This window comes from Myxocyprinus asiaticus, chromosome 42 (assembly GCF_019703515.2).
Source record: "Myxocyprinus asiaticus isolate MX2 ecotype Aquarium Trade chromosome 42, UBuf_Myxa_2, whole genome shotgun sequence".
NCBI lineage: Eukaryota > Metazoa > Chordata > Actinopteri > Cypriniformes > Catostomidae > Myxocyprinus > Myxocyprinus asiaticus.
Genome location: NC_059385.1, coordinates 10,043,110 through 10,065,227, shown reverse-complemented (window position 1 = coordinate 10,065,227; position 22,118 = coordinate 10,043,110). Strand labels below are relative to the sequence as shown.

Here is a 22,118-nt window from a genome sequence, read left to right as displayed (position 1 = left end):
AAAAATCAACACCAATATAAACAACAGTCCAAACAACTGAAGAGACTGTATGTCTGTAAATCCCTCACAACCACATTTTCGTTCCCTTCAAAATTTTATATGGCGCAACTATAAATAAGGTGGGGTTTGGGGTGCGTTGCCGTGGCCTTCTCTTTGGCGCCCCCCTAGCAGGTGCACCCTAGGCGACTGCCTAGTAGGCCTATGACTAGAAACGGCCCTGTCTAGGAGCTTTTTACAGCTTTATACTGTTTGTGCCACTGAATAGATGTAAGTCTATCCTTCACAGCCTCGTTTTCATTCAAAGATGGCGCTTGCGTGAATAAGGTCTATTGTTTTGTTTTTGCACATTTCAATAAAAAGCAGTCAGAGATTTAAATGACGTGATATTTGTTCAATATGAATAGCCACTAACACAGACAGCAAGGTTTTGATGTCTGTTATGGTAGATGTGTTAAGCATGTGGGTTACACTAGAGTTCAAAGCTAATTCTCTTCTGCACTGGATAAATAACGAGTCTAAATTGACAAAGTTTTACAAAGACACAGTAACTGAATTATGAAACTATGATGTACTCGTGTATTTCGATGTATTGTTTTTTATTATTCTTATGAAAAAATATAAACTAAAAGTGGTCTCATCGTAAATGTATGTCTGTTGTCTGTGTATTTCTGTGTATGTCAGACTTTGGTGGTGGTATTACACCACCATGGTTTAGTGATGGTTTCAGTTGTAATATCATGGTACTTTTATACTGTAATACTGAATGATTTCCATAATCATATACTATGGTATTTAGATGATACTTAAAGGTACTTCAAAGAATGCCATAGTTTTTAAGAGGTTAATTTTTATTAGATTTATTGTATTATTATTTTTGTTTGCTGTACGTGCCATAGCTAGCGATATTACGCAATATGAAGTTTATATTAAATGGAAATTAATGACAGTCCTTCAAAGAAAAGCCTATTTTGTAGTTGTTTTATCGTAATATAATTACAAAGAACATTCAAAAGAGGGCACAACAGTCAAAGTAGTGAAATCTTTTTTTATTTTTTTAATTTAAAAGAAACCTTATTCACAGCAGCGCCATCTTTGATTTGTAATAGTAATGACAATGTGGCTGTGAGGGATAGACTTACAGTCTCTTCAATGGACTGTACAGCAGTTTAAAAGGGTTTTGGAACGTTCTGCGGACAAAACATTAAAAAAATATAATTCTAAGAACATTCAGTAGACAAAAAAAATCAGATGTGATCTAGGAGCGTTTTACAGCTTTATACCGTGCGTGTCATTGAAGAAATGGTAAGTCTATCCCTCACAGCCTCCTTGTCATGGCCATTGATAATCAAAGATGACGCTACCTTGAATAAGGTCAGTTACTTAAAATTAAGCACACATTATTTGTTACATTTATTATTTCGACAACAAGCTGATCTCAGTAACCAAAAAGCCACAAAATCGAAGCATTTATAATTGTGATCCATGTTAGCCAACATGATAATGGGAAGTCAAACGTTTACATTTGGAATATTTATCGGCCAGTTAAAACCATCGGCATATCGGTTACAAGCATGAAAATGCAGATGTGAAAAATCAGTGGTTTATTTATAATTAATTATCAACACTTTGTAAGAACAATGTGAATTTTGTTTCTTTGGTTAAATCTTTTTATTTTTCCATGATGTGGTTGACATTTCCGTGGAACTGCATAGTATGAATTTGTAATGTTCTATCATATACAGTAATGTTTTGTTGAGTTCTGTTGGTTCTGAACTGGAAAAAAAGAAGTGCAATGTTTTATAAGTATAAAATAACCTTTTTTCTTCTTATCAATCGTCATGTAATCATATTTAGTTTTTTTTATTTTAATTTTAATTTTTTTATTGTTTATATTCTATTTATCTTTTATTGTGGCTCTCTTGAAAATTTTGGCTTGTCATGTGTTCAACAGATTCAATCCATATTCAGTATAAATTATTTATTGTTGGAATAGTAAAAAAGCTTTTGTACCTTTTTGTATATTATTAAAGCATAATTCTTAACAGTGATCTGATGACAAAATAAGGTAAATGGCAAAATATCGGTATCGGCCTATAGTTTGTTGTTAAAATCATCCCTACTTTAGTGTTGCTTAAAACAGATTACACAGAGCCTCTCCTCAGCTCAGCTCCCTGGATATCTTACTTTTCTCTCTCATTGCTGGCAGGGGCGTAGCAGTCATTTTAAAAGTGGGGGGACACAGCTGTGAGTAGGTGGCTTGCACAGACCCAACACTTACAGTGCAGTATTTATATACTGCAGTATATATTAATATACAATATGATATAAGTGTTATATTAATATATAAGTATTATATACTTGTAGTATTTGGAGTATTTTAAAGATTCAAGTATTGCAAATTAAGTGCAAAATTTAGCTAAATTAGCTGCAAAAATAAAGGGCATCTTGTGGAGCACTTGCTTCTGTTTCACACATTACAACAAAAGACTGAGCACAAGATAGTCCTTGAAAAAATGATTTAATCAATGATAATAATGCCAATTGTGCATGTGCACAGTTTTATTTTTTACTCTGTGCTCTTGTGCATTGTAGTATTTAAATTTATCCAAGTGGCTTGAGTGTTTTGACTACGTTCACCAAAATTTGTTCAGATCCATTTAATGATTCGTTCAGTGACCATTTCTGGTGATGCTACTGGGTGATGTCTTGTGTGAAATGAGTTAGTCACTGAATCAACTATCAAAAAAAAAAAAAAAGTTAATTCTATTACCTTACAAACAATGTAAAAAGCATAACTTAATGAAGACTCAAGCACTGATATAAGCTCCATTTACAATGTGTGCTTTAAAGAAGGATTGTCCTTTGTTTTGTTTTTTTGCTGCAGTGCATTTCACGTAATGTTGCTAATCAAGAACGATATGCTGATAAATAACTCATTTGTGTGTTCCTCATCTCTAGATTATTATTACATGGATAAATGAGCATTGTTTAAAGCAACTTTTAGAAATGAACAGAGCAGCGTTGATTAGACTGTTTGACTGACAACCTATTACGTAAGGGTTGTTTCGCTCATAAAACTCACTGTGACTGGCTGGATGGTTGCTCAATCAGCCCAAAGTAACAAAAAAATGCAAAGAATACTATATACAAATCCACCATTTTGACCCGGTTTGTGTTTAGCTTGGAAAAGTGTAGGGGACCGAATCACCTTTTTTAAAGAGTGTGGGGGACGTGTCCCCCATGTCCCCCTGGCTGCTATGCCCTTGATTGCTGGACTGTTTATCTACTGGTTCTTCTTCCGAAGAAGATCAGAGCCAGTCCCAGAGATAAGGGCTGTGACCACTACAGTCCCTGATTTTACTCCCCAACCTACTTAGTCCTCAAGAGGGAAATATTCCACCCACACAAATTTTTCTGCATGACTGAAATGTTGATCAGAACCATATTTTGAGAATTTTAAACTGGAGTCAGGAGATTTATCTGTGTTCCACCCCTCCTCATTGTAGACTTAGACAGTACTGTTGTATACAGTATGTTGATGTGAAAGGAGCATAATGGCTGGCTGAAGCTGTGTTAGGGCAATACAATTTTTATCAGTAATATTTTTGTTGGAAAGCCTGTTTATAGCTCTTCTCCCTGTTGACCTTTGGCTTTGTCTGAACAAAGCATCAGTTCTGCACCATGGCTTGTTCCTAAAGCACTTTGTGGTTCAGTCGGTCATGGGTTCCAGCATTGCAAAGTGTTGACATCATGGCACCGAGAGAATGTGTGTGTGTTACATTCTGTGTATCAGTGTTATAGTCTGTAGCAACCGAGAGACAGTCATGTACACAGTGATTTTGTGTCATTGGGAATGTCTACACAAGAGAATAAATCTACTTCTTTTAACAATTAACGTTAATGTTAATGTTAATGTTAATAAATATGCACAGATGGGTCAACATAAATTCTCGATGAAACTTTATTGGTGTCAGTGAATTTCGTATTCAGTATCTAGGATGTTGGAAATATGCCTCATTGCCTTGGTTGGTGAGATCAAACATTAAACCTGATATACAGTGGGAAACAGTCGTGTCCACTTGTGAAAATGCTTTAATTTAGTATTTTTCTAATTTAAAGGGGTCATGACCTGCCCTTTTTTTTATATATAATTTTAATATGTTCTTTGAGGTTCACTTATAATATTAGTAAATTTTTTTGCACAAAAAAACAGTCATATATTTGTAAATCATGATCATTTTCCACCCTCATTCTGACCCTCCGTCAGAAACGCTCGGTTTGGCTGCTTCTTCTCTTTCTAAGACAGTAAACGCCCACTGTTATGATTGGCTCTCTGTTCTTTGACTGACCTGCTCTCCTTGTCATCTCACTGCTCACTGCTACTGGGTGGGGCTTCAGAAGTGATCAGGAAAAGTAGGCATTGATGTGTTGTTGTGGAGGAGGTCAGATGCAAATGTCGACCACAGTGTGACATCACAGTGTGGAGTAAGTAGAGAACGAGTCATTTTGGCAGCTTGGTTTTAACAAATGCTCTATTTGCATTGAGGAGGAAGTTTTGAATTCTGAGATTCACAGTATGTTTTTATAGTACTTTGACCTCTTACATGTGAAAAGATGAAGGAAAATTCAAATCCTCATGTCATGAGCACTTTTATTAAAAAAATTATATTTCAATAATACATATTATATTATCAGCTTAACAATTTTAGTGAAAAGTTGAGAATGTTTCAAAAAGCAGCTTGTGTGCTCAAAGGAATATTCCGGGTTCAGTACAAGTTAAGCTCAATCGACAGATAAAAATTAATTTTGAATCATCGCTCGCTTTCTTTAAAAAAAGCTAAAATCTAGTTATAGTGAGGCACTTACAATGGAAGTGAATGGGGGCCAAATTTTGGAGGGTTTGAACATCTAAATGTGAAGCTTATCATTTTATAAAAGCACTTGCATTAATTCTTCTTTATTATTTGAGCTGAAAAGTTGTTTCAATCGTCTTTTTACAGTAATAGTAGGGTTTTAGGGTTTGTTGACATTACATCGTAATGGCAACGAAGTTGTAAAAGTGGCTATAACTTTACACAGAAAGGGTTAGTAAGTGATTTTATCACACTTAAATCATGTTTACATGCATTTTGTTTGATTGTCTTGTGGCTATACTTTTGAAAAAGTGAGTATTTTAGTATTCAAAAATTGGACCCCATTCACTTTTCTGCCTCACTTTAACTCAGATTTTTGCTTTTTTTTTTTTTTTTTAAGAAAAGGAGGTGCAAATAAAAATACATTTTTGTGGTAATCAATATTATGCCATAAATGCTGTTGATTTAGCTTAACACCCTGTCTACACTGGGTGCGTCCGTTGATACAATGGCTTGAGGCTGTCTACACTGGATGTGTTGACACGGACGTTCTAAACTGTTTAATTTGTGCATGCAGCACAAAATGGAACGGGACACCCATTTACTGTACCCAGAAAATTCCTTTAAATTGAAGCAAGGAAATCTCATCTATTGAGTTAAAGGAATAGTTCACCCAAAAATGTAATAAATTCTCTCATTTACTCACTCTCATGCCATTTCAGATGTGACTTTCTTTCTTCTGCAGAACAAAGATTTTTAGAGGAATATGTCAGCTCTGTTGGTCCATTCAATACAAGTGAATGGTGGCCAGATATTTGGAGGTCCAAAAAGCACATCAATCCAGCATCAAAGTAATTCATATGACTCCGGATACATCCATGTCTTCAGAAGTGATATTATAGGTGTGGGTGAGAAACAGATCAACATTTAAGTCCTTTTTTTTTTTTTACTTTAAATCTACACTTTCACTTCCACATCTTCTTTTGTTTTTTGGTGATTCGCATTCTTCATGCATATCGCCACCTACTGGTTGGGTCTGGGAAAAGGTGGAGATTTATAGTAAAAAAGGACTTAAATATTGATCTGTTTTTCACCCACACTCATCATATCACTTCTGAAAACGTGGATTCAACCTCTGGAGTCATGTGGATTACTTTTATGCTTCCTTTATGTCCTTTTTTGAGCTTCAAAGTTCTGGCCACCATTCACTTGCATTGAATGGACCAATAGAGCTGAAATACCCTTCTAAAAATCTTCAATTGTATTCTGCAGAAGACAGAAAGTCATTCACACCTGGGATGGCATGAGGGTGTGAAAATTTGAATTAGAACTATCCCTTTAACATCAATGTCACAAATTTGCTTATTTCATTTGTCACCTAGAAATGGTGCAGAATCTCAAATATTTCTTTCATTTGTTCATTTTATGTTAAGTTTTCTTTGTAACTTTGGCATGGATGTGCACAGCCTTTCCTCAGACATAAATCAAGTTAAACTAGAAAAATGTCTACCATTTATGCATTCTCCCAATGTTCTCTCTAAAAGAAGAACGCCAGCAAGAGATACAAGAGAGGAAAAAGAATGCAGAAGGAAGTCATGTGTAACTAAAGAAAATGCCAGGAAGACATGTTTGGAGAACAGGAAAGGAGAACCGCTTCCAATTCTTTACACATTTCCTTCAGCCTGGTTCACATTACTCTTGTGTTGAGAGGACTGTGGCCAGTCCAAACTATCTTGCCAAAGCCTTGAACAACTATTCTACTCTTTCCTTCTTGTATTGTTTTTATTGAATGCATTGATTATGTGGCGTCTGCAGTGAAAGGACTTTTCAGCTAAATGGAATTTTTTCATTGTTTAGAAATGTCTTTTAAAAATGTATTACATCCAGAAATTTATGTTGGCTTTTGTTTTATTACTGTATGTGTGTGTGTGTGTGTGTGTGTGTGTGTGTGTGTGTGCTTTATTTTTATTTTATTTTATAAGACTGGGAAAGGGAGGGAATTAACTCAGTCTCTCTGTATGTTTAAATTGGCAGAGGTATTATGCCTGTGAATATAATGTGGGGTCCAAATGTCTGAGACCACTAGTGAAAATGCTTCTACAGTATGTTGCAATCTTTTCTAATTTAATGTATTTAATTTTTTTATTTTTATTGTCAGTACAACAAATTTACATGAATTTCAGAGTTTCTTAGTATTTGTTATGTCCATCTTTTGTTTTATTACACTCGAGCTGGCATGGACTTCATCCCAACATGAATTGAAAATGTTCCAAAGAGCATCTTGTGTGTTTCAATGGAAGCAAGGAAATCTGACCTTTTTACAAATGGTGCAAATTTTGTTTAGTAATATTTATTTTCAAAATCCTCTTTTGTTTTATTACCAGGTTCAAATGAAAAAAAAAAAAAAAAAATCCCAGATTTTCAATGTGGTCAATATATTTGCACCCCACTGTTTATGTGTGTCTGCAGATGTGTGTGTGTGTGTGTGTGTGTGTGTTTTGAAGATAGGGTGGGAGTTCATTTTCACTATTGTGCTTCAGATATCCATGGGAAATGTTGAATATTCATGTTGCTCTGCGACCACTTTATAGATGCTGAGAGAGAGAGAGAGACACAAAGAGAGAGAATGTGCGAACTCAAACCCTTGCCTGTCTCACACCCCTTTTCCCTGTGCTGAACAGCAATGTGTTTTCAATCGAGCCTCGTAATGAACTTTAACAGAAACCAAAGGACATTTTATGCTTTCTTGAGCTCTTGTTTCAACCCTCAAGACAAATGTGTTCTGTATGCCGAAATCTAACAAACAGGGTCTTTTCCCCCAGTTATGGGGTGCATGTTCTCATTGCCACAGGACAGACTGGCAGCAGCAGAGAGGTTAGTCTGGGACAAAAGGTGTGTTTTGTATTGTTTCTTGTATTGTGATGGATATATCAGGTGCTATTTAATCAGTGTTGTGGAATTAGGTTGTCTTTCAGGTATTCCATATACTGTACTTAATAATTACTTAAATTACAATACAAGAAATGATTATACAATAGTGAAGTCCACAAATAACATTTAAAATAAAGTTTTTGAGCTTTATATGCACAGAGTTAACACTATTCTGTCTATTGGAATGCTGCACGGATGCCTTTAAGGATGTCAGATTTGGATACATTGTTTCTTTAAGGATACGCTTTCAACCATAAAGAAAGTATGTGGAGGGAGCTTGGATGTGTATTGTTCTGCATTGTAATGTCTTGCCAATAAAGTGATGGTCCTGATCAGTAATTGATTTTTGTATTGTTTGATTATAAAACAGCTATACTAGTTTTTTGATGCAGAACTTCAAAAAAATTCTTTTTTAAAAAGTACATTAAACATTTTCATTGTATATTTAGATATATACATTAAGTAGATGCTTTTATCCTGAGCAACTTACAGTATACATTTTTCCAGTATGTGCATTCCATGGGAATCTGTGGCATTGCAAGCACCATACTCTACAATTTTACAAAACATTAAAGAGTAGAAAGTGTATAATAGATTTATCAACTTTCAAGTAATGTTTTTGCTCTACTCTCTGTTCTACGCTGTCAAAGTTAGATGCAAGTTTGTGGTTTTCATTAGCTGAACAATGAATAAAAGCAGACATGTTGTAATGCCATGGCATTCTCAGAGGGGTATGAAACTCAGGAAATTCTCCTGTGTGGAAAAGGCCAAGGAACGGGCATGGCTCAATCCCCTATTCATTACCAAAAGAATTGGTCTGGCATGCTGTTCAGCCTTTTCACATATGTGTTTTCTCTCCCTCTTTCTGTTTTCTGTTTTTTTTTTTTTTTTTTAGAGCTCAACCCATCCGTGAGACCAGCTTTATTGAAAAACTGAAGAAAACTGTGAGTTTTGTTGTAATATATACACCTAAAACATTCCAATACTATTGAAAATATAGTACAGTCCTGTGAAAATTTCAACTACTTGAGCAACAAAAACAGCAAACAAAATGCAGGACCCCAATAGTACTGTTCTGTTATATTTGATTGCTATACCTTTGTAACTTCCCACTCTAGAACCGAAACATTGTGGTGTTTTACGGATCCCAAACAGGGACGGCTGAGGAGTTTGCTAACAGACTGGCAAAAGATGCCCATCGCTATGGAATGAAAGGGATGGCAGCTGACCCAGAGGAGTATGACATGGTACTTTGGCTGTTATTGCTGCCTGTTTGATGCACACTATTGCAATCTATCTATCTATCAAGATTGAAATTGTTCTATACTTTTTCTCTTTCTTATAATTTTAATCTCCTGACCACAGTCCGAGCTGTCTAGATTGAAAGAGATTCCAAATTCCTTGGCTGTATTCTGTATGGCAACCTATGGAGAGGGAGACCCCACAGACAACGCCCAGGAGTTCTATGACTGGATGCAGGGCACTGATGACGATCTTGAAGGAGTCAATTTTGCTGTAATTATTAAACTAATATCGCTAAAGTTCTAAGCAGAGCATAGCAAATAGGGACACCATTAGACTACCTACAACAATGATACATTCTTTTGTATCCAGCGATTCTGTTAGACAGCAAATATAAACCTTTGTTTCCTTTTTCACCTGACATTTTGCAATAATTATCTATTTTTTTAAAGAATTCTTCCTATGGTTATCTAAACACATTTCTGAGTTCAAAAGATCACATCAACCTTTAAACAATGTGCACCATCTAAAATTCCTGCCCTTTTTTATTGAGTTGTACCTATTTTCTGGGCAGTTGGTAAATTTCTTAACTAGCCTTAGCCCGAGGCTGTCCCATAGTTAAGGGGCCCATGGAATCCCCGATCACTTCTCCTTTAACAAATGGAAACATCTGGCCATGCCAAAGAAAGCAGGAGCTCCATCCCAGCTAAACCTCTCTCTTAGCAGGACTACTTTTGTGGGAACTGGATTGTTGGATCTTCTGTTCCTTTGATTCTGGAGACATGGGTGTCCAGACACAGCTTGAGTTGGATCAGTATTCTGGATAAAAGCCTTCTGCCTGGAGTTCTCAGATTCTTTTATGTGGCTTTGGTGGGTCACAGTGATAAAATATGTGGTTGGAAACATCTCTGCTGTGCATCTACAGCATTACAAGATTGTTGATCGGGCTAGATGGGGAGAGGAGGCAACATCTTGCATACAAATTCATAATTGTAATACATTTTCAGTCCAACACATTTTATTATGTTGGCTTGACAAAGTCAAGTTATTCTACAAACTTTGTTTAGATTTTTCTTTTTTAAATCCATAAACCTAGACCATTTTTTTTTTTCAAAACTAACTCCTTCTAGAGCTTTCAAGCTACATCCACCAAACTCGGCACAGAGGTTCAGACTGTTCTGTATCGTCTGCTTTGTCTTTTCTTACTGATTAGACTTGCGGTTTTTCGCACAGCAGATGAAGAAACATCTGTAAATTCCCATAGACTAACACTGATGGAATGTTCAAATGTGCCAACGAAATGCTTGTTAATTAAAACTCCAAAAAAACAAAATATTATTTTTTTTTTTTATGATATGACACCTCTAAGAACTGTTGTTTGGTTTAAGTTTAATGCTAAATATAAAGATCACATGCATTGACAAATTGGTGTTTCTCTGTACTATGTTGCTCATTTTCTTCTTTCACAGACTGAAAAAGAATATACTTTATTTTTACAGGTGTTTGGTTTAGGAAATAAAACATATGAGCACTTTAATGCCATGGGCAAGTATATAGACAAGAGGCTTGCTGAACTTGGTGGGAAAAGGGTTTTTGACCTGGGACTTGGGGACAATGACAGCAAGTGAGTAAATAATAATTTTAGATTGAATAAACAGATTTATAAAAAGATGGTAACATTTTACAATAAGGTTCCATTTGTTAACATTAGTTAACTATGTTAGTAACATGAACTCACAATGAACAATACTTTTAGAGCATTTTTTAATGTTGGTTAATGTTAATTTTCACATACACTAACACTTTTTTTTTTTTTTTAAATAAAAGTTGTATACATTAACATTAGTTAATGCTTTATGAATTAACATGAACTAACAATGACCAATTGAATTTTTATAAATTTTACAACAACTAAGATTAATAAATGCTGTAAAATTATATTTTCCATTGTTAGTTCATGATACCTAATGCATTAATGTTAGCAAATGGAACCTCATTGTAAAGTGTTACCAAAAAGATAAAAATGCATAACGTTTTCAGGTAGGTACATTTTGTCCTGTTGATTAGTTTTCATTCCCTTCCCTGATGATTTAATCCTAAATCGTGTGCAGCTTGGAGGAGGATTTTATCTCTTGGAAGGAACAGTTCTGGCCTGCAGTCTGTGAGTTCTTTGGCTTGGAGGCCACAGGAGAAAACAGCAGGTATTATTTTTATTTTCCATTTTATTCTCAATATGATTGTCTTGTAAACTAATCAATATTTGCCAACATAATGCTGTTTTAAAAAAAGTCTTGAATTGTTTGCAGAAATTAATTAACGCTAGAATTTACCAGAGCAGACCAGCTGTAGCATTTTGTCCAGTTCAAACATGATGTTCATTTGAAGGATATTTTGAGGCCTCACAACACATTTAGAGTCTCATCTCCATAATAGAGGGACCAAATCCATTTATCATGTGCTTCCATAACAACGAGTCATCTGTCATGCTTTGAAAAGGTTTTTGTATCTTATTAAACATCATAGGTGTCCTGAATGCTTTAAATGCAGGTTAGAATTAGATCTCCAATCTCCCTTTGTGTTTTCAGCATTCGGCAGTTTGAACTGGTGGTCCATAATGACATCAATATGAATCAAGTGTACACTGGAGAGATGGGGCAGCTCAAAAGCTTCCAGATACAGAAACCGTGAGTTTATCCCTTTCAACTCAGCGATCGGTTGATAGATCAGTCAGGCATTTCAAAAGATCAAATGTCTGCCCTTGATCTGAGTTGAATTTTTTTCTGGGTTCTGTTGTCTACTGGTTTGTGTACAATTTAAATTACTATTATTTGACTAACTTATCTTTGTACTTATAGCAAGATTATATTTTCTTCTCTGAAATCTGTAAAGTGTTTGACTTTAAGGGTGTTGATTGTTTTGTGAAGGCCTTTTGATTCAAAGAATCCTTTCCTCGCACCTGTGACTGTTAATCGTAAGCTGAACAAAGAAGGAAGCCGCCACCTAATGCACTTAGAATTGGATATTTCTGACTCTAAAATCAGGTACAGTTTAATATCTGTCTTCCTATGAAAACAAAGATGCTGAAACATAATCAGTTTGAAGTAATCATTAATGATGTACGTATTTCACCAGTTAGCCACAAGAGGCCATTCTTTACATTGATTTACCATGGTTAAGGGGTTTTCTTAGACAAAACATGAAAATAAACAATTCTTCCATCCAATAATATAGTTCAGTAGCCTAACTCTAGGCTGTTTACAGTTGCCAAGCCTCTTGCCACTTTTGGTTAAAATTCAAGTGATGTGCGGTCATTGGCTATTTAACAATGCCTTTGAATGTGGCTTATCCAATCAGATTTTACAGCCAAAACTATCTGTTTTATAATTAACATTTTATCACAGGATATTGCAGAATGAAAGTACATTTCTGTTCAAAATAGCTTACTATCAGACTATTTGTATAACATTTGAAATGCATTTTAGACATAATGTACTGTACATAGCACTTTGCATTATACTAATCTAGTAGGCATTTTACACAGTGTTAGGGAAGATACTTTGAAACTGTAGCTTTCCAAAGTACAAGGTACTCATAACTTAAAGTAGTTCAACTACAGTCAAGCAACTCTTTAAAAAAAAGTTGTTAGCTACACTACAAGTTACTAACAAAAAGTAGCTACACTGAAGCTATTTAAAGAAGAAAATATTTTAAATGTATAACAATCAGATGATGTTATTTATATTTATGCAATCCAAAGTACTGATTGCAGAGTTAGATAATATCACATTACAGTAACTGTATATATTTAATTATGGTGACATTAAACGATTAGAGTGACAACATTACATTTAACATAAAGATGGATACTAAATAATAACTAATAGAACTAGAAAACACCATATTTTATATAACTGAATCAGTGATAAACAGCAGAAATTATATACATATTTCACTTCAAAAAAGAAAACAGTGACTTCTGACAAAGTCCTTAAGGCTCTGCAGGGGCTCAAGTGAATTGTTTATGTAAAATAGTTCATTTATATGAACCGTCCAAACGAACTGACTGACTCAAATGAATTGGAGTTCTCAACACTAAATGTAACATCGCTACTTTAAGTTAGTTACTCCCCAATACTGATGATACAGTTTGTTTAAAATGTCAATATATCAATCAAAGTATTGCCAAATCTGCACTGCTCCCCACAGATATGATGCAGGAGACCATGTTGCTGTTTACCCCACAAATGATGCAGCTGTGGTCAACAGAATAGGAGACAGACTTGGAGTGGATCTTGATACTGTCATCTCTCTCAAAAACCTGGATGGTATATATATATATATTAATTTGGAATTTAAACATTGGGGGATTTCAGAATTTAAACACTGATGAACATTAAAATTTAGAATTACATAAAACATATGGGATGGCATTTATGGTTTATGGTTATTTTGTGCCTAGTCATTTAAAGTGGTATATTTGAAACTATATTATATAAAACTATATATATATATATATATATATATATATATATATATATACATACAGTATATACAGTATATATATTATGCTATATAATATATATTGTATTATATATAATATTTTTAAGATTTAAATTTATATATATATATATATATATATATATATATATATATATATATATATATACACACACATACATACAGTATATACAGTATATATATTATGCTATATAATATATATTGTATTAAATATAATATTTTTAAGATTTAAATTTATATATATATATATATATACAGTGGTGTGAAAAAGTGTTTGCCCCCTTCCTGATTTCTTATTTTTTTGCATGTTTGTCACACTTAAATGTTTCAGATCATCAAACAAGTTTAAATATTAGTCAAAGGTAACACAAGTAAACACAAAATGCAGTTTTTAAATGAAGGTTGTTATTATTAAGGGAAAACAAAATCCAAACCTACATGGCCCTGTGTGAAAAAGTGTTTGCCCCACCTGTTAAAACATAACTTAACTGTGGTTTATCACACCTGAGTTCAATTTCTCTAGCCACACCCAGGCCTGATTACTGCCACACCTGTTCTCAATCAAGAAATCACTTAAATAGGACCTGCCTGACAAAGTGAAGTAGACCAAAAGATCTTCAAAAGCTAGACATCATGCCGAGATCCAAAGAAATTCAGGAACAAATGAGAAAGAAAGTAATTGAGATCTATCAGTCTGGAAAAGGTTATAAAGCCATTTCTAAAGCTTTGGGACTCCAGAGAACCACAGTGAGAGCCATTATCCACAAATGGCGAAAACATGGAACAGTGGTGAACCTTCCCAGGAGTGGCCGGCCGACCAAAATTACCCCAAGAGCGCAGCGACGACTCATCCAAGAGGTCACAAAAGACCCCTCAACAACATCCAAAGAACTGCAGGCCTCACTTGCCTCAGTTAAGGTCAGTGTTCATGACTCCACCATAAGAAAGAGACTGGGCAAAAATGGCCTGCATGGCAGAGTTCCAAGACGAAAACCACTGCTGAGCAAAAAGAACATTAAGGCTCATCTCATTTTTGCCAGAAAACATCTTGATGATCCCCAAGACTTTTGGGAAAATACTCTGTGGACTGACGAGACAAAAGTTGAACTTTTTGGAAGGTGTGTATCCCATTACATCTGGCGTAAATGTAACACCGCATTTCAGAAAAAGAACATCATACCAACAGTAAAATATGGTGGTGGTAGTGTGATGGTCTGGGGCTGTTTTGCTGCTTCAGGACCTGGAAGACTTGCTGTGATAAATGGAACCATGAATTCTGCTGTCTACCAAAAAATCCTGAAGGAGAATGTCCGGCCATCTGTTCGTGACCTCAAGCTGAAGCGAACTTGGATTCTGCAGCAGGACAATGATCCAAAACACACCAGCAAGTCCACCTCTGAATGGCTGAAGAAAAACAAAATGAAGACTTTGGAGTGGCCTAGTCAAAGTCCTGACCTGAATCCTATTGAGATGCTGTGGCATGACCTTAAAAAGGCAGTTCATGCTCGAAAACCCTCCAATGTGTCTGAATTACAACAATTTTGCAAAGATGAGTGGGCCAAAATTCCTCCACAGAGCTGTAAAAGACTTATTGCAAGTTATCGCAAAAGCTTGATTGCAGTTGTTGCTGCTAAGGGTGGCCCAACTAGTTATTGGGTTTAGGGGGCAATCACTTTTTCACACAGGGCCATGTAGGTTTGGATTTTGTTTTCCCTTAATAATAACAACCTTCATTTAAAAACTGCATTTTGTGTTTACTTGTGTTATCTTTGACTAATATTTAAACTTGTTTGATGATCTGAAACATTTAAGTGTGACAAACATGCAAAAAAATGAGAAATCAGGAAGGGGGCAAACACTTTTTCACACCACTGTATATATATATATATATATATATATATATATATATATATACAGTATTGTGCAAAAGTTTTAGGAAAAATGTTGCATAGTGAGGATGTCTTCAGAAATAATGCCATAAATAGTTTTCATTTATCAATTAACATCATACAAAGTCCAGTAAACATAAAATGGCTAAATCAATATTCGGTGTGACTACCTTTGCCTTTAAAACAGCACCAATTCTCCTAGGGACACCTGGATACAGTTTTTCTTGGTTGTTGGCAGATAGGATGTTCCAAGCTTCTTGGAGAATTCACCACAGTTCTTCTATCTATTTCGGCTGTCTCAACTGCTTCTGTCTCTACATGTAATCTCAGACTGACATGATGTTCAGTGGGGGGCTTTGTGGGGGCCATGACATCTGTTGCAGGGCTCCCTATTCTTCTATTCTATTCTATTTGCAAAAGGAATGTTTGGGAGTCTAAAATGTGTATTTCCTATTGACACTAAAGATAAAAATATAAATAACCATTTTAAGACAGATGTTTTGTGAAGCATCTTATGTGCCTAAGACTTTTGCACAGTACTGTATATATATACACACACACACACACACACACACACACACACACACACACACACACACACACACACACACACACACACACATATACTGGTACACAATTGATACTTTAATTCACCAAAGTAGCATTCAACTGATCACAAAGTATAGTCAGGGCATTACTGATGTTATAAACAGCACCATCACTATTTGAAAAAAGTCATTTTTGATCTAATCTAGACAGGCCCTATTTCCAGCATCACTCCAACACCTTATCCTTGAGTAATCGTGCTAAATTGCTAATTTGGTACTAGAAAATCACTTGCCATTATATCAAACACAGCTGAAAGCTATTTGGTTCGTTAAATGAAGCTTAACATTGTCTTCATGTTTGTTTTTGAGTTGCCACAGTATGCAATAGACTGGCATGTCTTAAGGTCAATATTAAGTCACAAATGGCAAAAAAGAAACAGCTTTCTCTAGAAACTCATCAGTCAATCATTGTTTTGAGGAATGAAGGCTATACAATGCTTGAAATTGCCAAAAAACTGAAGATTTCATACAAAGGTGTACACTACAGTCTTCAAAGACAAAGGACAACTGGCTCTAACAAGGACAGAAAGAGATGTGGAAGGCCAGATGTACATCAGAGTCGCTAGTTTGAGAAATAGATGCCTCACATGTCCTCAGCTGACAGCTTCATTGAATTCTACCTGCTCAACACCAGTTTCATGTACGACAGTAAAGAGAAGACTCAGGGGTGCAGGCCTTATGGGAAGAATTGCAAAGAAAAAACCACTTTTGAAACAGAAAAACAAAAAGAAAAGGTTAGAGTGGGCAAAGAAGCATATGCATTGGACAACACATATTTGGAAAAGAGTGTCATGGATCTTAACCCCATTGAGCTTTTGTGGGATCAGCTAGACTGTAAGGTGCGTGAGAAGTGCCCGACAAGACAGCCACATCTATGGAAAGTGCTACAGGAAGCGTGGGGTGAAATGTCACCTGAGTATCTGGACAAACTGACAGCTAGAATGCCAAGGATCTGCAAAGCTGTCATTGCTGCACGTGGAGGATTTTTTTTTAAGTAGTTTGAGAAGTTCTGAATTTTTTTTCAAATTGTAATAGTAATTTTTCACATTATTAATGTCCTGACTATACATTGTGATCAGCTGAATGCTACTTTGGTGAATAAAAGTACCAATTTCTTTCCATAAGAGCAAAATCTGTACATTATTAACTTTTGGCCTCCAGTGTGTGTATATATATATATATATATATATATATATATATATATATATATATATATATATATAAAAACGTATATTTATTTATTTTATTTTATAATTTAGATATAATATAAACTTTATGTATTATAACAACTATATACAGTATATTATAAAGGACTTATACAGACCTTTTTAACAACCTATTAAATATGGAAAAAAAAAAAATTCATTTCTGCAGAGGAGTCCAATAAAAAGCACCCATTCCCATGTCCAACTACATACTGTACGGCACTGACCCACTACCTCGACATCAACAACCCGCCTCGCACAAATGTGCTGTATGAGTTGGCGCAGTACGCCTCCGATCCCAAAGAACAGGAAATCATGCGCAAGGTGGCCTCTGCCTCACTTGAAGGAAAGGTGGGGTTCAAATTAATTTACATTCAGTGCTGAGGATTAGATCTAGTCTCCAGAAAAGCAGTTTTATTCACATTTGAATGTTCCTTTTAGGCTCTGTACCAGAGCTGGGTTGTGGATTCTGAGAGGAACATCCTGGCTATTCTAGAAGATCTACCATCCCTGCACCCTCCTATAGACCACCTGTGTGAACTTCTGCCTCGACTTCAGGCTCGATACTATTCCATCGCCTCCTCCGCCAAGGTGTGATCTGTTTTCTATGTTGTATTTCTCAAGACTACTCTCAACAACTTTTGGAGGTTGATGCAAACTCTGCACCACCTCATTTCAGGTCCATCCAACCTCTGTGCACATCTGTGCTGTGGTGGTCGAGTACACTACCAAGACAGAAAGAGTCTTCAAAGGTGTGGCTACTAACTGGCTCAAGAGCAAAATTATTACTTACAACGGCCACAAGCCCACTGTTCCCATGTATGTTAGAAGATCCCAATTCCGTCTGCCCTACAAAGCAAGTAATCCTGTAGTTATGATCGGACCTGGAACTGGCATTGCCCCTTTCATGGGCTTCATCCAGGAGAGAGCATTGCAAAAAGAACAAGGTGTGGCTTTTGATTTGAGTTTACAGAGCACAAATACTAGAGTTATGAAATATCTGAATGGAACACAATAGATAGAGTCTGTTTCCGGAAGTAAAAATCCCATTCATTTTCTCCAGGGGAGGAATTGATTTTTTAATGAAAACGTACAGTATAAACCTTTAAAGACATACCTACTGTGAACTTCGAGGTAGTTAATTGATGGCATATGCTTCTGTTGAAGACATCAGTCCATGTTATTTTAACATTAATTTAAAAAAATCGTGTTTAAGAGTGCTTTTACTCTTGCACTTTTGGTTAGCTCCCCAGTTCGAATGATGTCAAAGATTGGTTTGTTTGGATGACACTGTTTTCCAAACTCCAAACTTTGAAGTCCACTTGAAAAGGTGATCTGGGGTACAGTTCATTTGAACTCCAGTACGGTTCGCTGCTAAAATAAACGCAATCATATCAAATCACGGAAGTGAACCGCTTGTGATGACATATCATTTGTGACCTTTGCAGGCTCCTAATCGTAATTATTATGGTTTAATGCATTTCTCATACCTGCTTGCTTCCAAATAAATCTGGAAATAAGAGTCATTCTTCACATCTTTTGCAACACGTTCGCTGGCTCACGGCAGATAAATGATAACATTCTTCACATCTTTGCACATTCAATGCATCTGTGGCAGACAGACACAAGTTTTGTTCTGTGCATGTAAAATTTTGGTGGTAAATCCAAAGATATCACTATTTTGATAACACAACGAAGCTTCTTGAGACGTTACCTAGCTAAGCCCCGTACACACATGCAGCGACTTCCAGCAACAAAGCGACCTCATCTCATTCATTTTCAATGAGAGCTGGCAACTTCTGGCGACATGAGCGACAGCGACCTCTGGCAAGTAGATGTGGACGTGGCGAGCAACACAACAAGTTGAGAAAAGTTGAACTTTATGCGAATGAGGAGCGACTTTTGGGAGCGACAACCAATTGGAGGGAAGAGGGTGTCAGTGGAGGTCACGTCATCCATCTCCTTTGGGAAAATGGCATCGAGTGCAGACTAGATGGAGCAGCGTTGTGATGTTTCTGTGAGCAATTTCACTGTTCTTTGACCTTATTACTAAATAGACCTTATTCACACTAGCGAAATCTTTGATTTTTAATGGGAATTACAACAAGGCTATGAGGGATACTGCAGTTCCAGTGTATTTGGTTCGTTCCGCAGACAAAACATTGAAAAAATATCTGTCCAAGAATATTCAGTATGTAAAGAACTCCAAGAACTACATGAGTTGTGGAAAATCAGATGTGATCTCGGAGCTTAATACTGCTTTATACCGTTCGTGACATTGGAGAGACTGTAAGTCTATGCCTCACAGCCTCGTTGTTATTCCCATTAAAAATCAAAGATGGCGCTGCTGTGAATAAGGTCTAGAGCAGAATTTCAGGTGAAGACCTACACTACCCATAAGCCAGCAGAGAAAGATCCACCAATCAGTGAATTGCGGCCAAAAAAGCAAGCCAAAGGAGTCCTGCAGTTGTCAAACAACCCACTCTCAAACTACTTGTATATTTTTATTCATTTAAAAATGTTGCAAATAACTTAAAATGAATTGGATTGTTTTTATACTTAGAACCAAAAATTTCAAATCAATAGTTTTATTTTTTTTCTGTTATTTTTAATTAAATTACGTCAGTCGCGGTGTTTCGTGGAATTGTATTTTTCATATGATTCTACACAATACTAATTCAACTCTTTTGATTTGTTTTTTAAATCCCTACGGAAGAATGTAGAGGTAAATTACTTCCGGAACCAAGATGGCTGAAAAATTGGGAGGGCACTGTTCCTAAACATATGGTCCATTTATTTTTTGCTCTCTATTGCAGGGAAGGATGTTGGTGAGACAATACTTTACTTTGGTTGTCACCATAGAAACGAGGACTTCCTGTACCAGCAGGAACTGGAGGATTTTGAGAGGGCAGGTGTGCTGACACAGCTTAATGTTGCTTTTTCAAGAGACCAGGAACACAAGGTGTGTGACTCATTTTATGTACTACCCCATATATTATTACCTAAGGAAATGCTAAAGGTATAGCCAAGTATATAGGCCAATTTATGTAGGTGCATGTATCCAAATTTAAGTAATTATAAATTATTCGATTAGGAGATTTTCAGAATATAAAAGATTTTGTAGTCTCTATGCTGTTTATACAGGTCTATGTGCAACATCTTCTAAAGAAGAACAAGGAGCACTTGTGGAAATGTATACACTCAAATAATGCCCACATATATGTTTGCGGGTAAGAACTATAAGTTGAATCTACTACAGGTTGCATAAATACATAGATAATCCTCTTATAAACACAATCTGTAATAACTGTAACAGGTTGACTTTTAGTGGAATAATAAACAGCTTCAAATCAATACAATGCTTCCATATAGTTATATAGGGACTGTGTATATGTCTGCAAGCATACAGCTAATTTAAATAAAAGGTAAATGGTGCCATTTATCAATATCATTCTGTATCAACTATGTATTTGGTTGCATATGTAATGAGAAAATATATACTTGCAGAGATGCACGTAACATGGCTCGAGACATCCAGGTGGCCTTCCATGAGATTGCCCAGGAGGTGGGCGGCCTGACACACACACAGGCTGTGGACTATTTCAAGAAGCTGATGACCAAGGGCCGATACTCACAGGATGTTTGGAGTTAAACTAACTGACAAACACAGTACTTGCCACTATACCTCAGCAGTTTTGTTTTTCTGTCTTAGCATTCACCTGAAATGACTGATTTGTTTCTGAGAGGTTGTGATGAATTAAGGTGCTGCACAAGACCAAATCCTTCAGTAGTCAGAACCATGACACAAAATAGCATTAGTTTAAAACATTCTTCTCTGAAATTTTGTCATATTTATTATCATACTCTGATTCACTTAGCTGAAAATTAAATTAGATGCGTTTAATTATATGCAAACTACCGGTGCAACTATAGTAAATTTGTTTGGCTGAATTTGAACCCTAAGCAGTCTTGGATGTTCATTTATGAGGACATGTAAGTCAAGGATAAAAATTGTTCCTTTGCTTCTTTTTCGAGTGATGCTTTATAAAGAATGTTTGTGTACATATTCTGTCATATTCTTTGTATTGTTTTATCCCTGTGTTAAAAGACTGCAAATATCACTTGTTGTGACATATTGTACTACATACATGAGGATGAAGATTTTTAGATTAATTTTTTATTAAATTATAACTCATCATGTATTATAATACATCAACAGAAATCAACAATTTCAGGTCAGGTGTTTTTGGCATGTGAAGTTTGTTTTTACTGGACTTGATTCTTGTGGTCTGAATAGGTTTTACCACTAATTGTATGCATCTTTTCTTAGAAAAACTATGGTGAGTAGCTATGCAATCAACATGACTTCCATGGTTGGGAGGAGTGTCACTTATTCCGTTATATTCATTTTTAATGTCATTTAACCGAGTTTCAAGCAAACTTGTCTGCTGGTCAGATCTCAAGTCCTGGAAAAATGTATTGAATAGGAATTTCCATAACATTTTAAAAGGTGCATTTGTCTAATGTCCTTTTCGTTTAGTTTTGATTTGATGGAGCTAATGCTGCAACTGCGTTAAAATTCCTAGTGGTGTGTTATTATCCAATTTTAATTTTTTGTTGTCACAGTGATGTCACTTGCACATAGGCTTTGTGCAACAATGTATTCTCAATCATGCAATGTTTAAAAATTAAAGAATATGCTCAAACACTGTATCACTCAGCATACATTTGTCTGCAAGTGTTTAAAGAAAATCTAAAGTATTGCAATCTATTTAAAATACCAAAGACAAGACTTAAACAAGTAAATATAATATAATTTTTTTATTCCATTATTAATTTAATTTATAAACTGTGTAAAATTAAGTAAAAAAA

The 22,118-nt window shown here is 35.6% G+C and overlaps 1 protein-coding gene across 6 annotated transcripts; it reads left to right on the top strand.

Moving 5' to 3' along the window:
- Positions 1-1,205: 1,205 nt before the first annotated feature.
- Positions 1,206-21,951, top strand: LOC127432922 (NADPH--cytochrome P450 reductase-like). Of its 6 annotated transcripts, none has more exons than XM_051684447.1 (15): positions 1,206-1,371; positions 8,680-8,728; positions 8,903-9,031; positions 9,150-9,299; positions 10,526-10,650; positions 11,138-11,227; positions 11,612-11,710; positions 11,951-12,067; positions 13,233-13,351; positions 17,416-17,597; positions 17,688-17,837; positions 17,926-18,193; positions 20,063-20,208; positions 20,391-20,476; positions 20,754-21,951. In XM_051684447.1, the coding sequence occupies exons 3-15, from the start codon at positions 8,993-8,995 to the stop codon at positions 20,896-20,898; spliced, it is 1,716 nt and encodes a 571-aa protein (XP_051540407.1). In that variant the 5' UTR covers positions 1,206-1,371; positions 8,680-8,728; positions 8,903-8,992; the 3' UTR covers positions 20,899-21,951. The 6 variants fall into 6 exon arrangements, 5 of the variants coding, with proteins under 5 accessions (XP_051540407.1, XP_051540410.1, XP_051540409.1 ...); XR_007895814.1 differs by lacking the exon at positions 1,206-1,371 and adding an exon at positions 7,412-7,727 and having other exon boundaries at positions 20,371-20,476; positions 20,754-20,900; XM_051684449.1 differs by lacking the exon at positions 1,206-1,371 and adding an exon at positions 7,413-7,727 and having other exon boundaries at positions 17,926-17,998.
- The last annotated feature ends 167 nt before the right edge of the window (positions 21,952-22,118 follow it).

Excerpts from the sequence above, each read along its gene's own strand:
- LOC127432922 (XM_051684446.1), top strand. The coding sequence starts at position 7,678 with ATGGGGTGCATGTTCTCATTGCCACAGGACAGACTGGCAGCAGCAGAG. Across the intron at positions 9,032-9,149 it reads ACCCAGAGGAGTATGACATG|TCCGAGCTGTCTAGATTGAA; the intron begins GTACTTTGGCTG and ends TCCTGACCACAG. Across the intron at positions 20,477-20,753 it reads GCCCACATATATGTTTGCGG|AGATGCACGTAACATGGCTC; the intron begins GTAAGAACTATA and ends ATATACTTGCAG.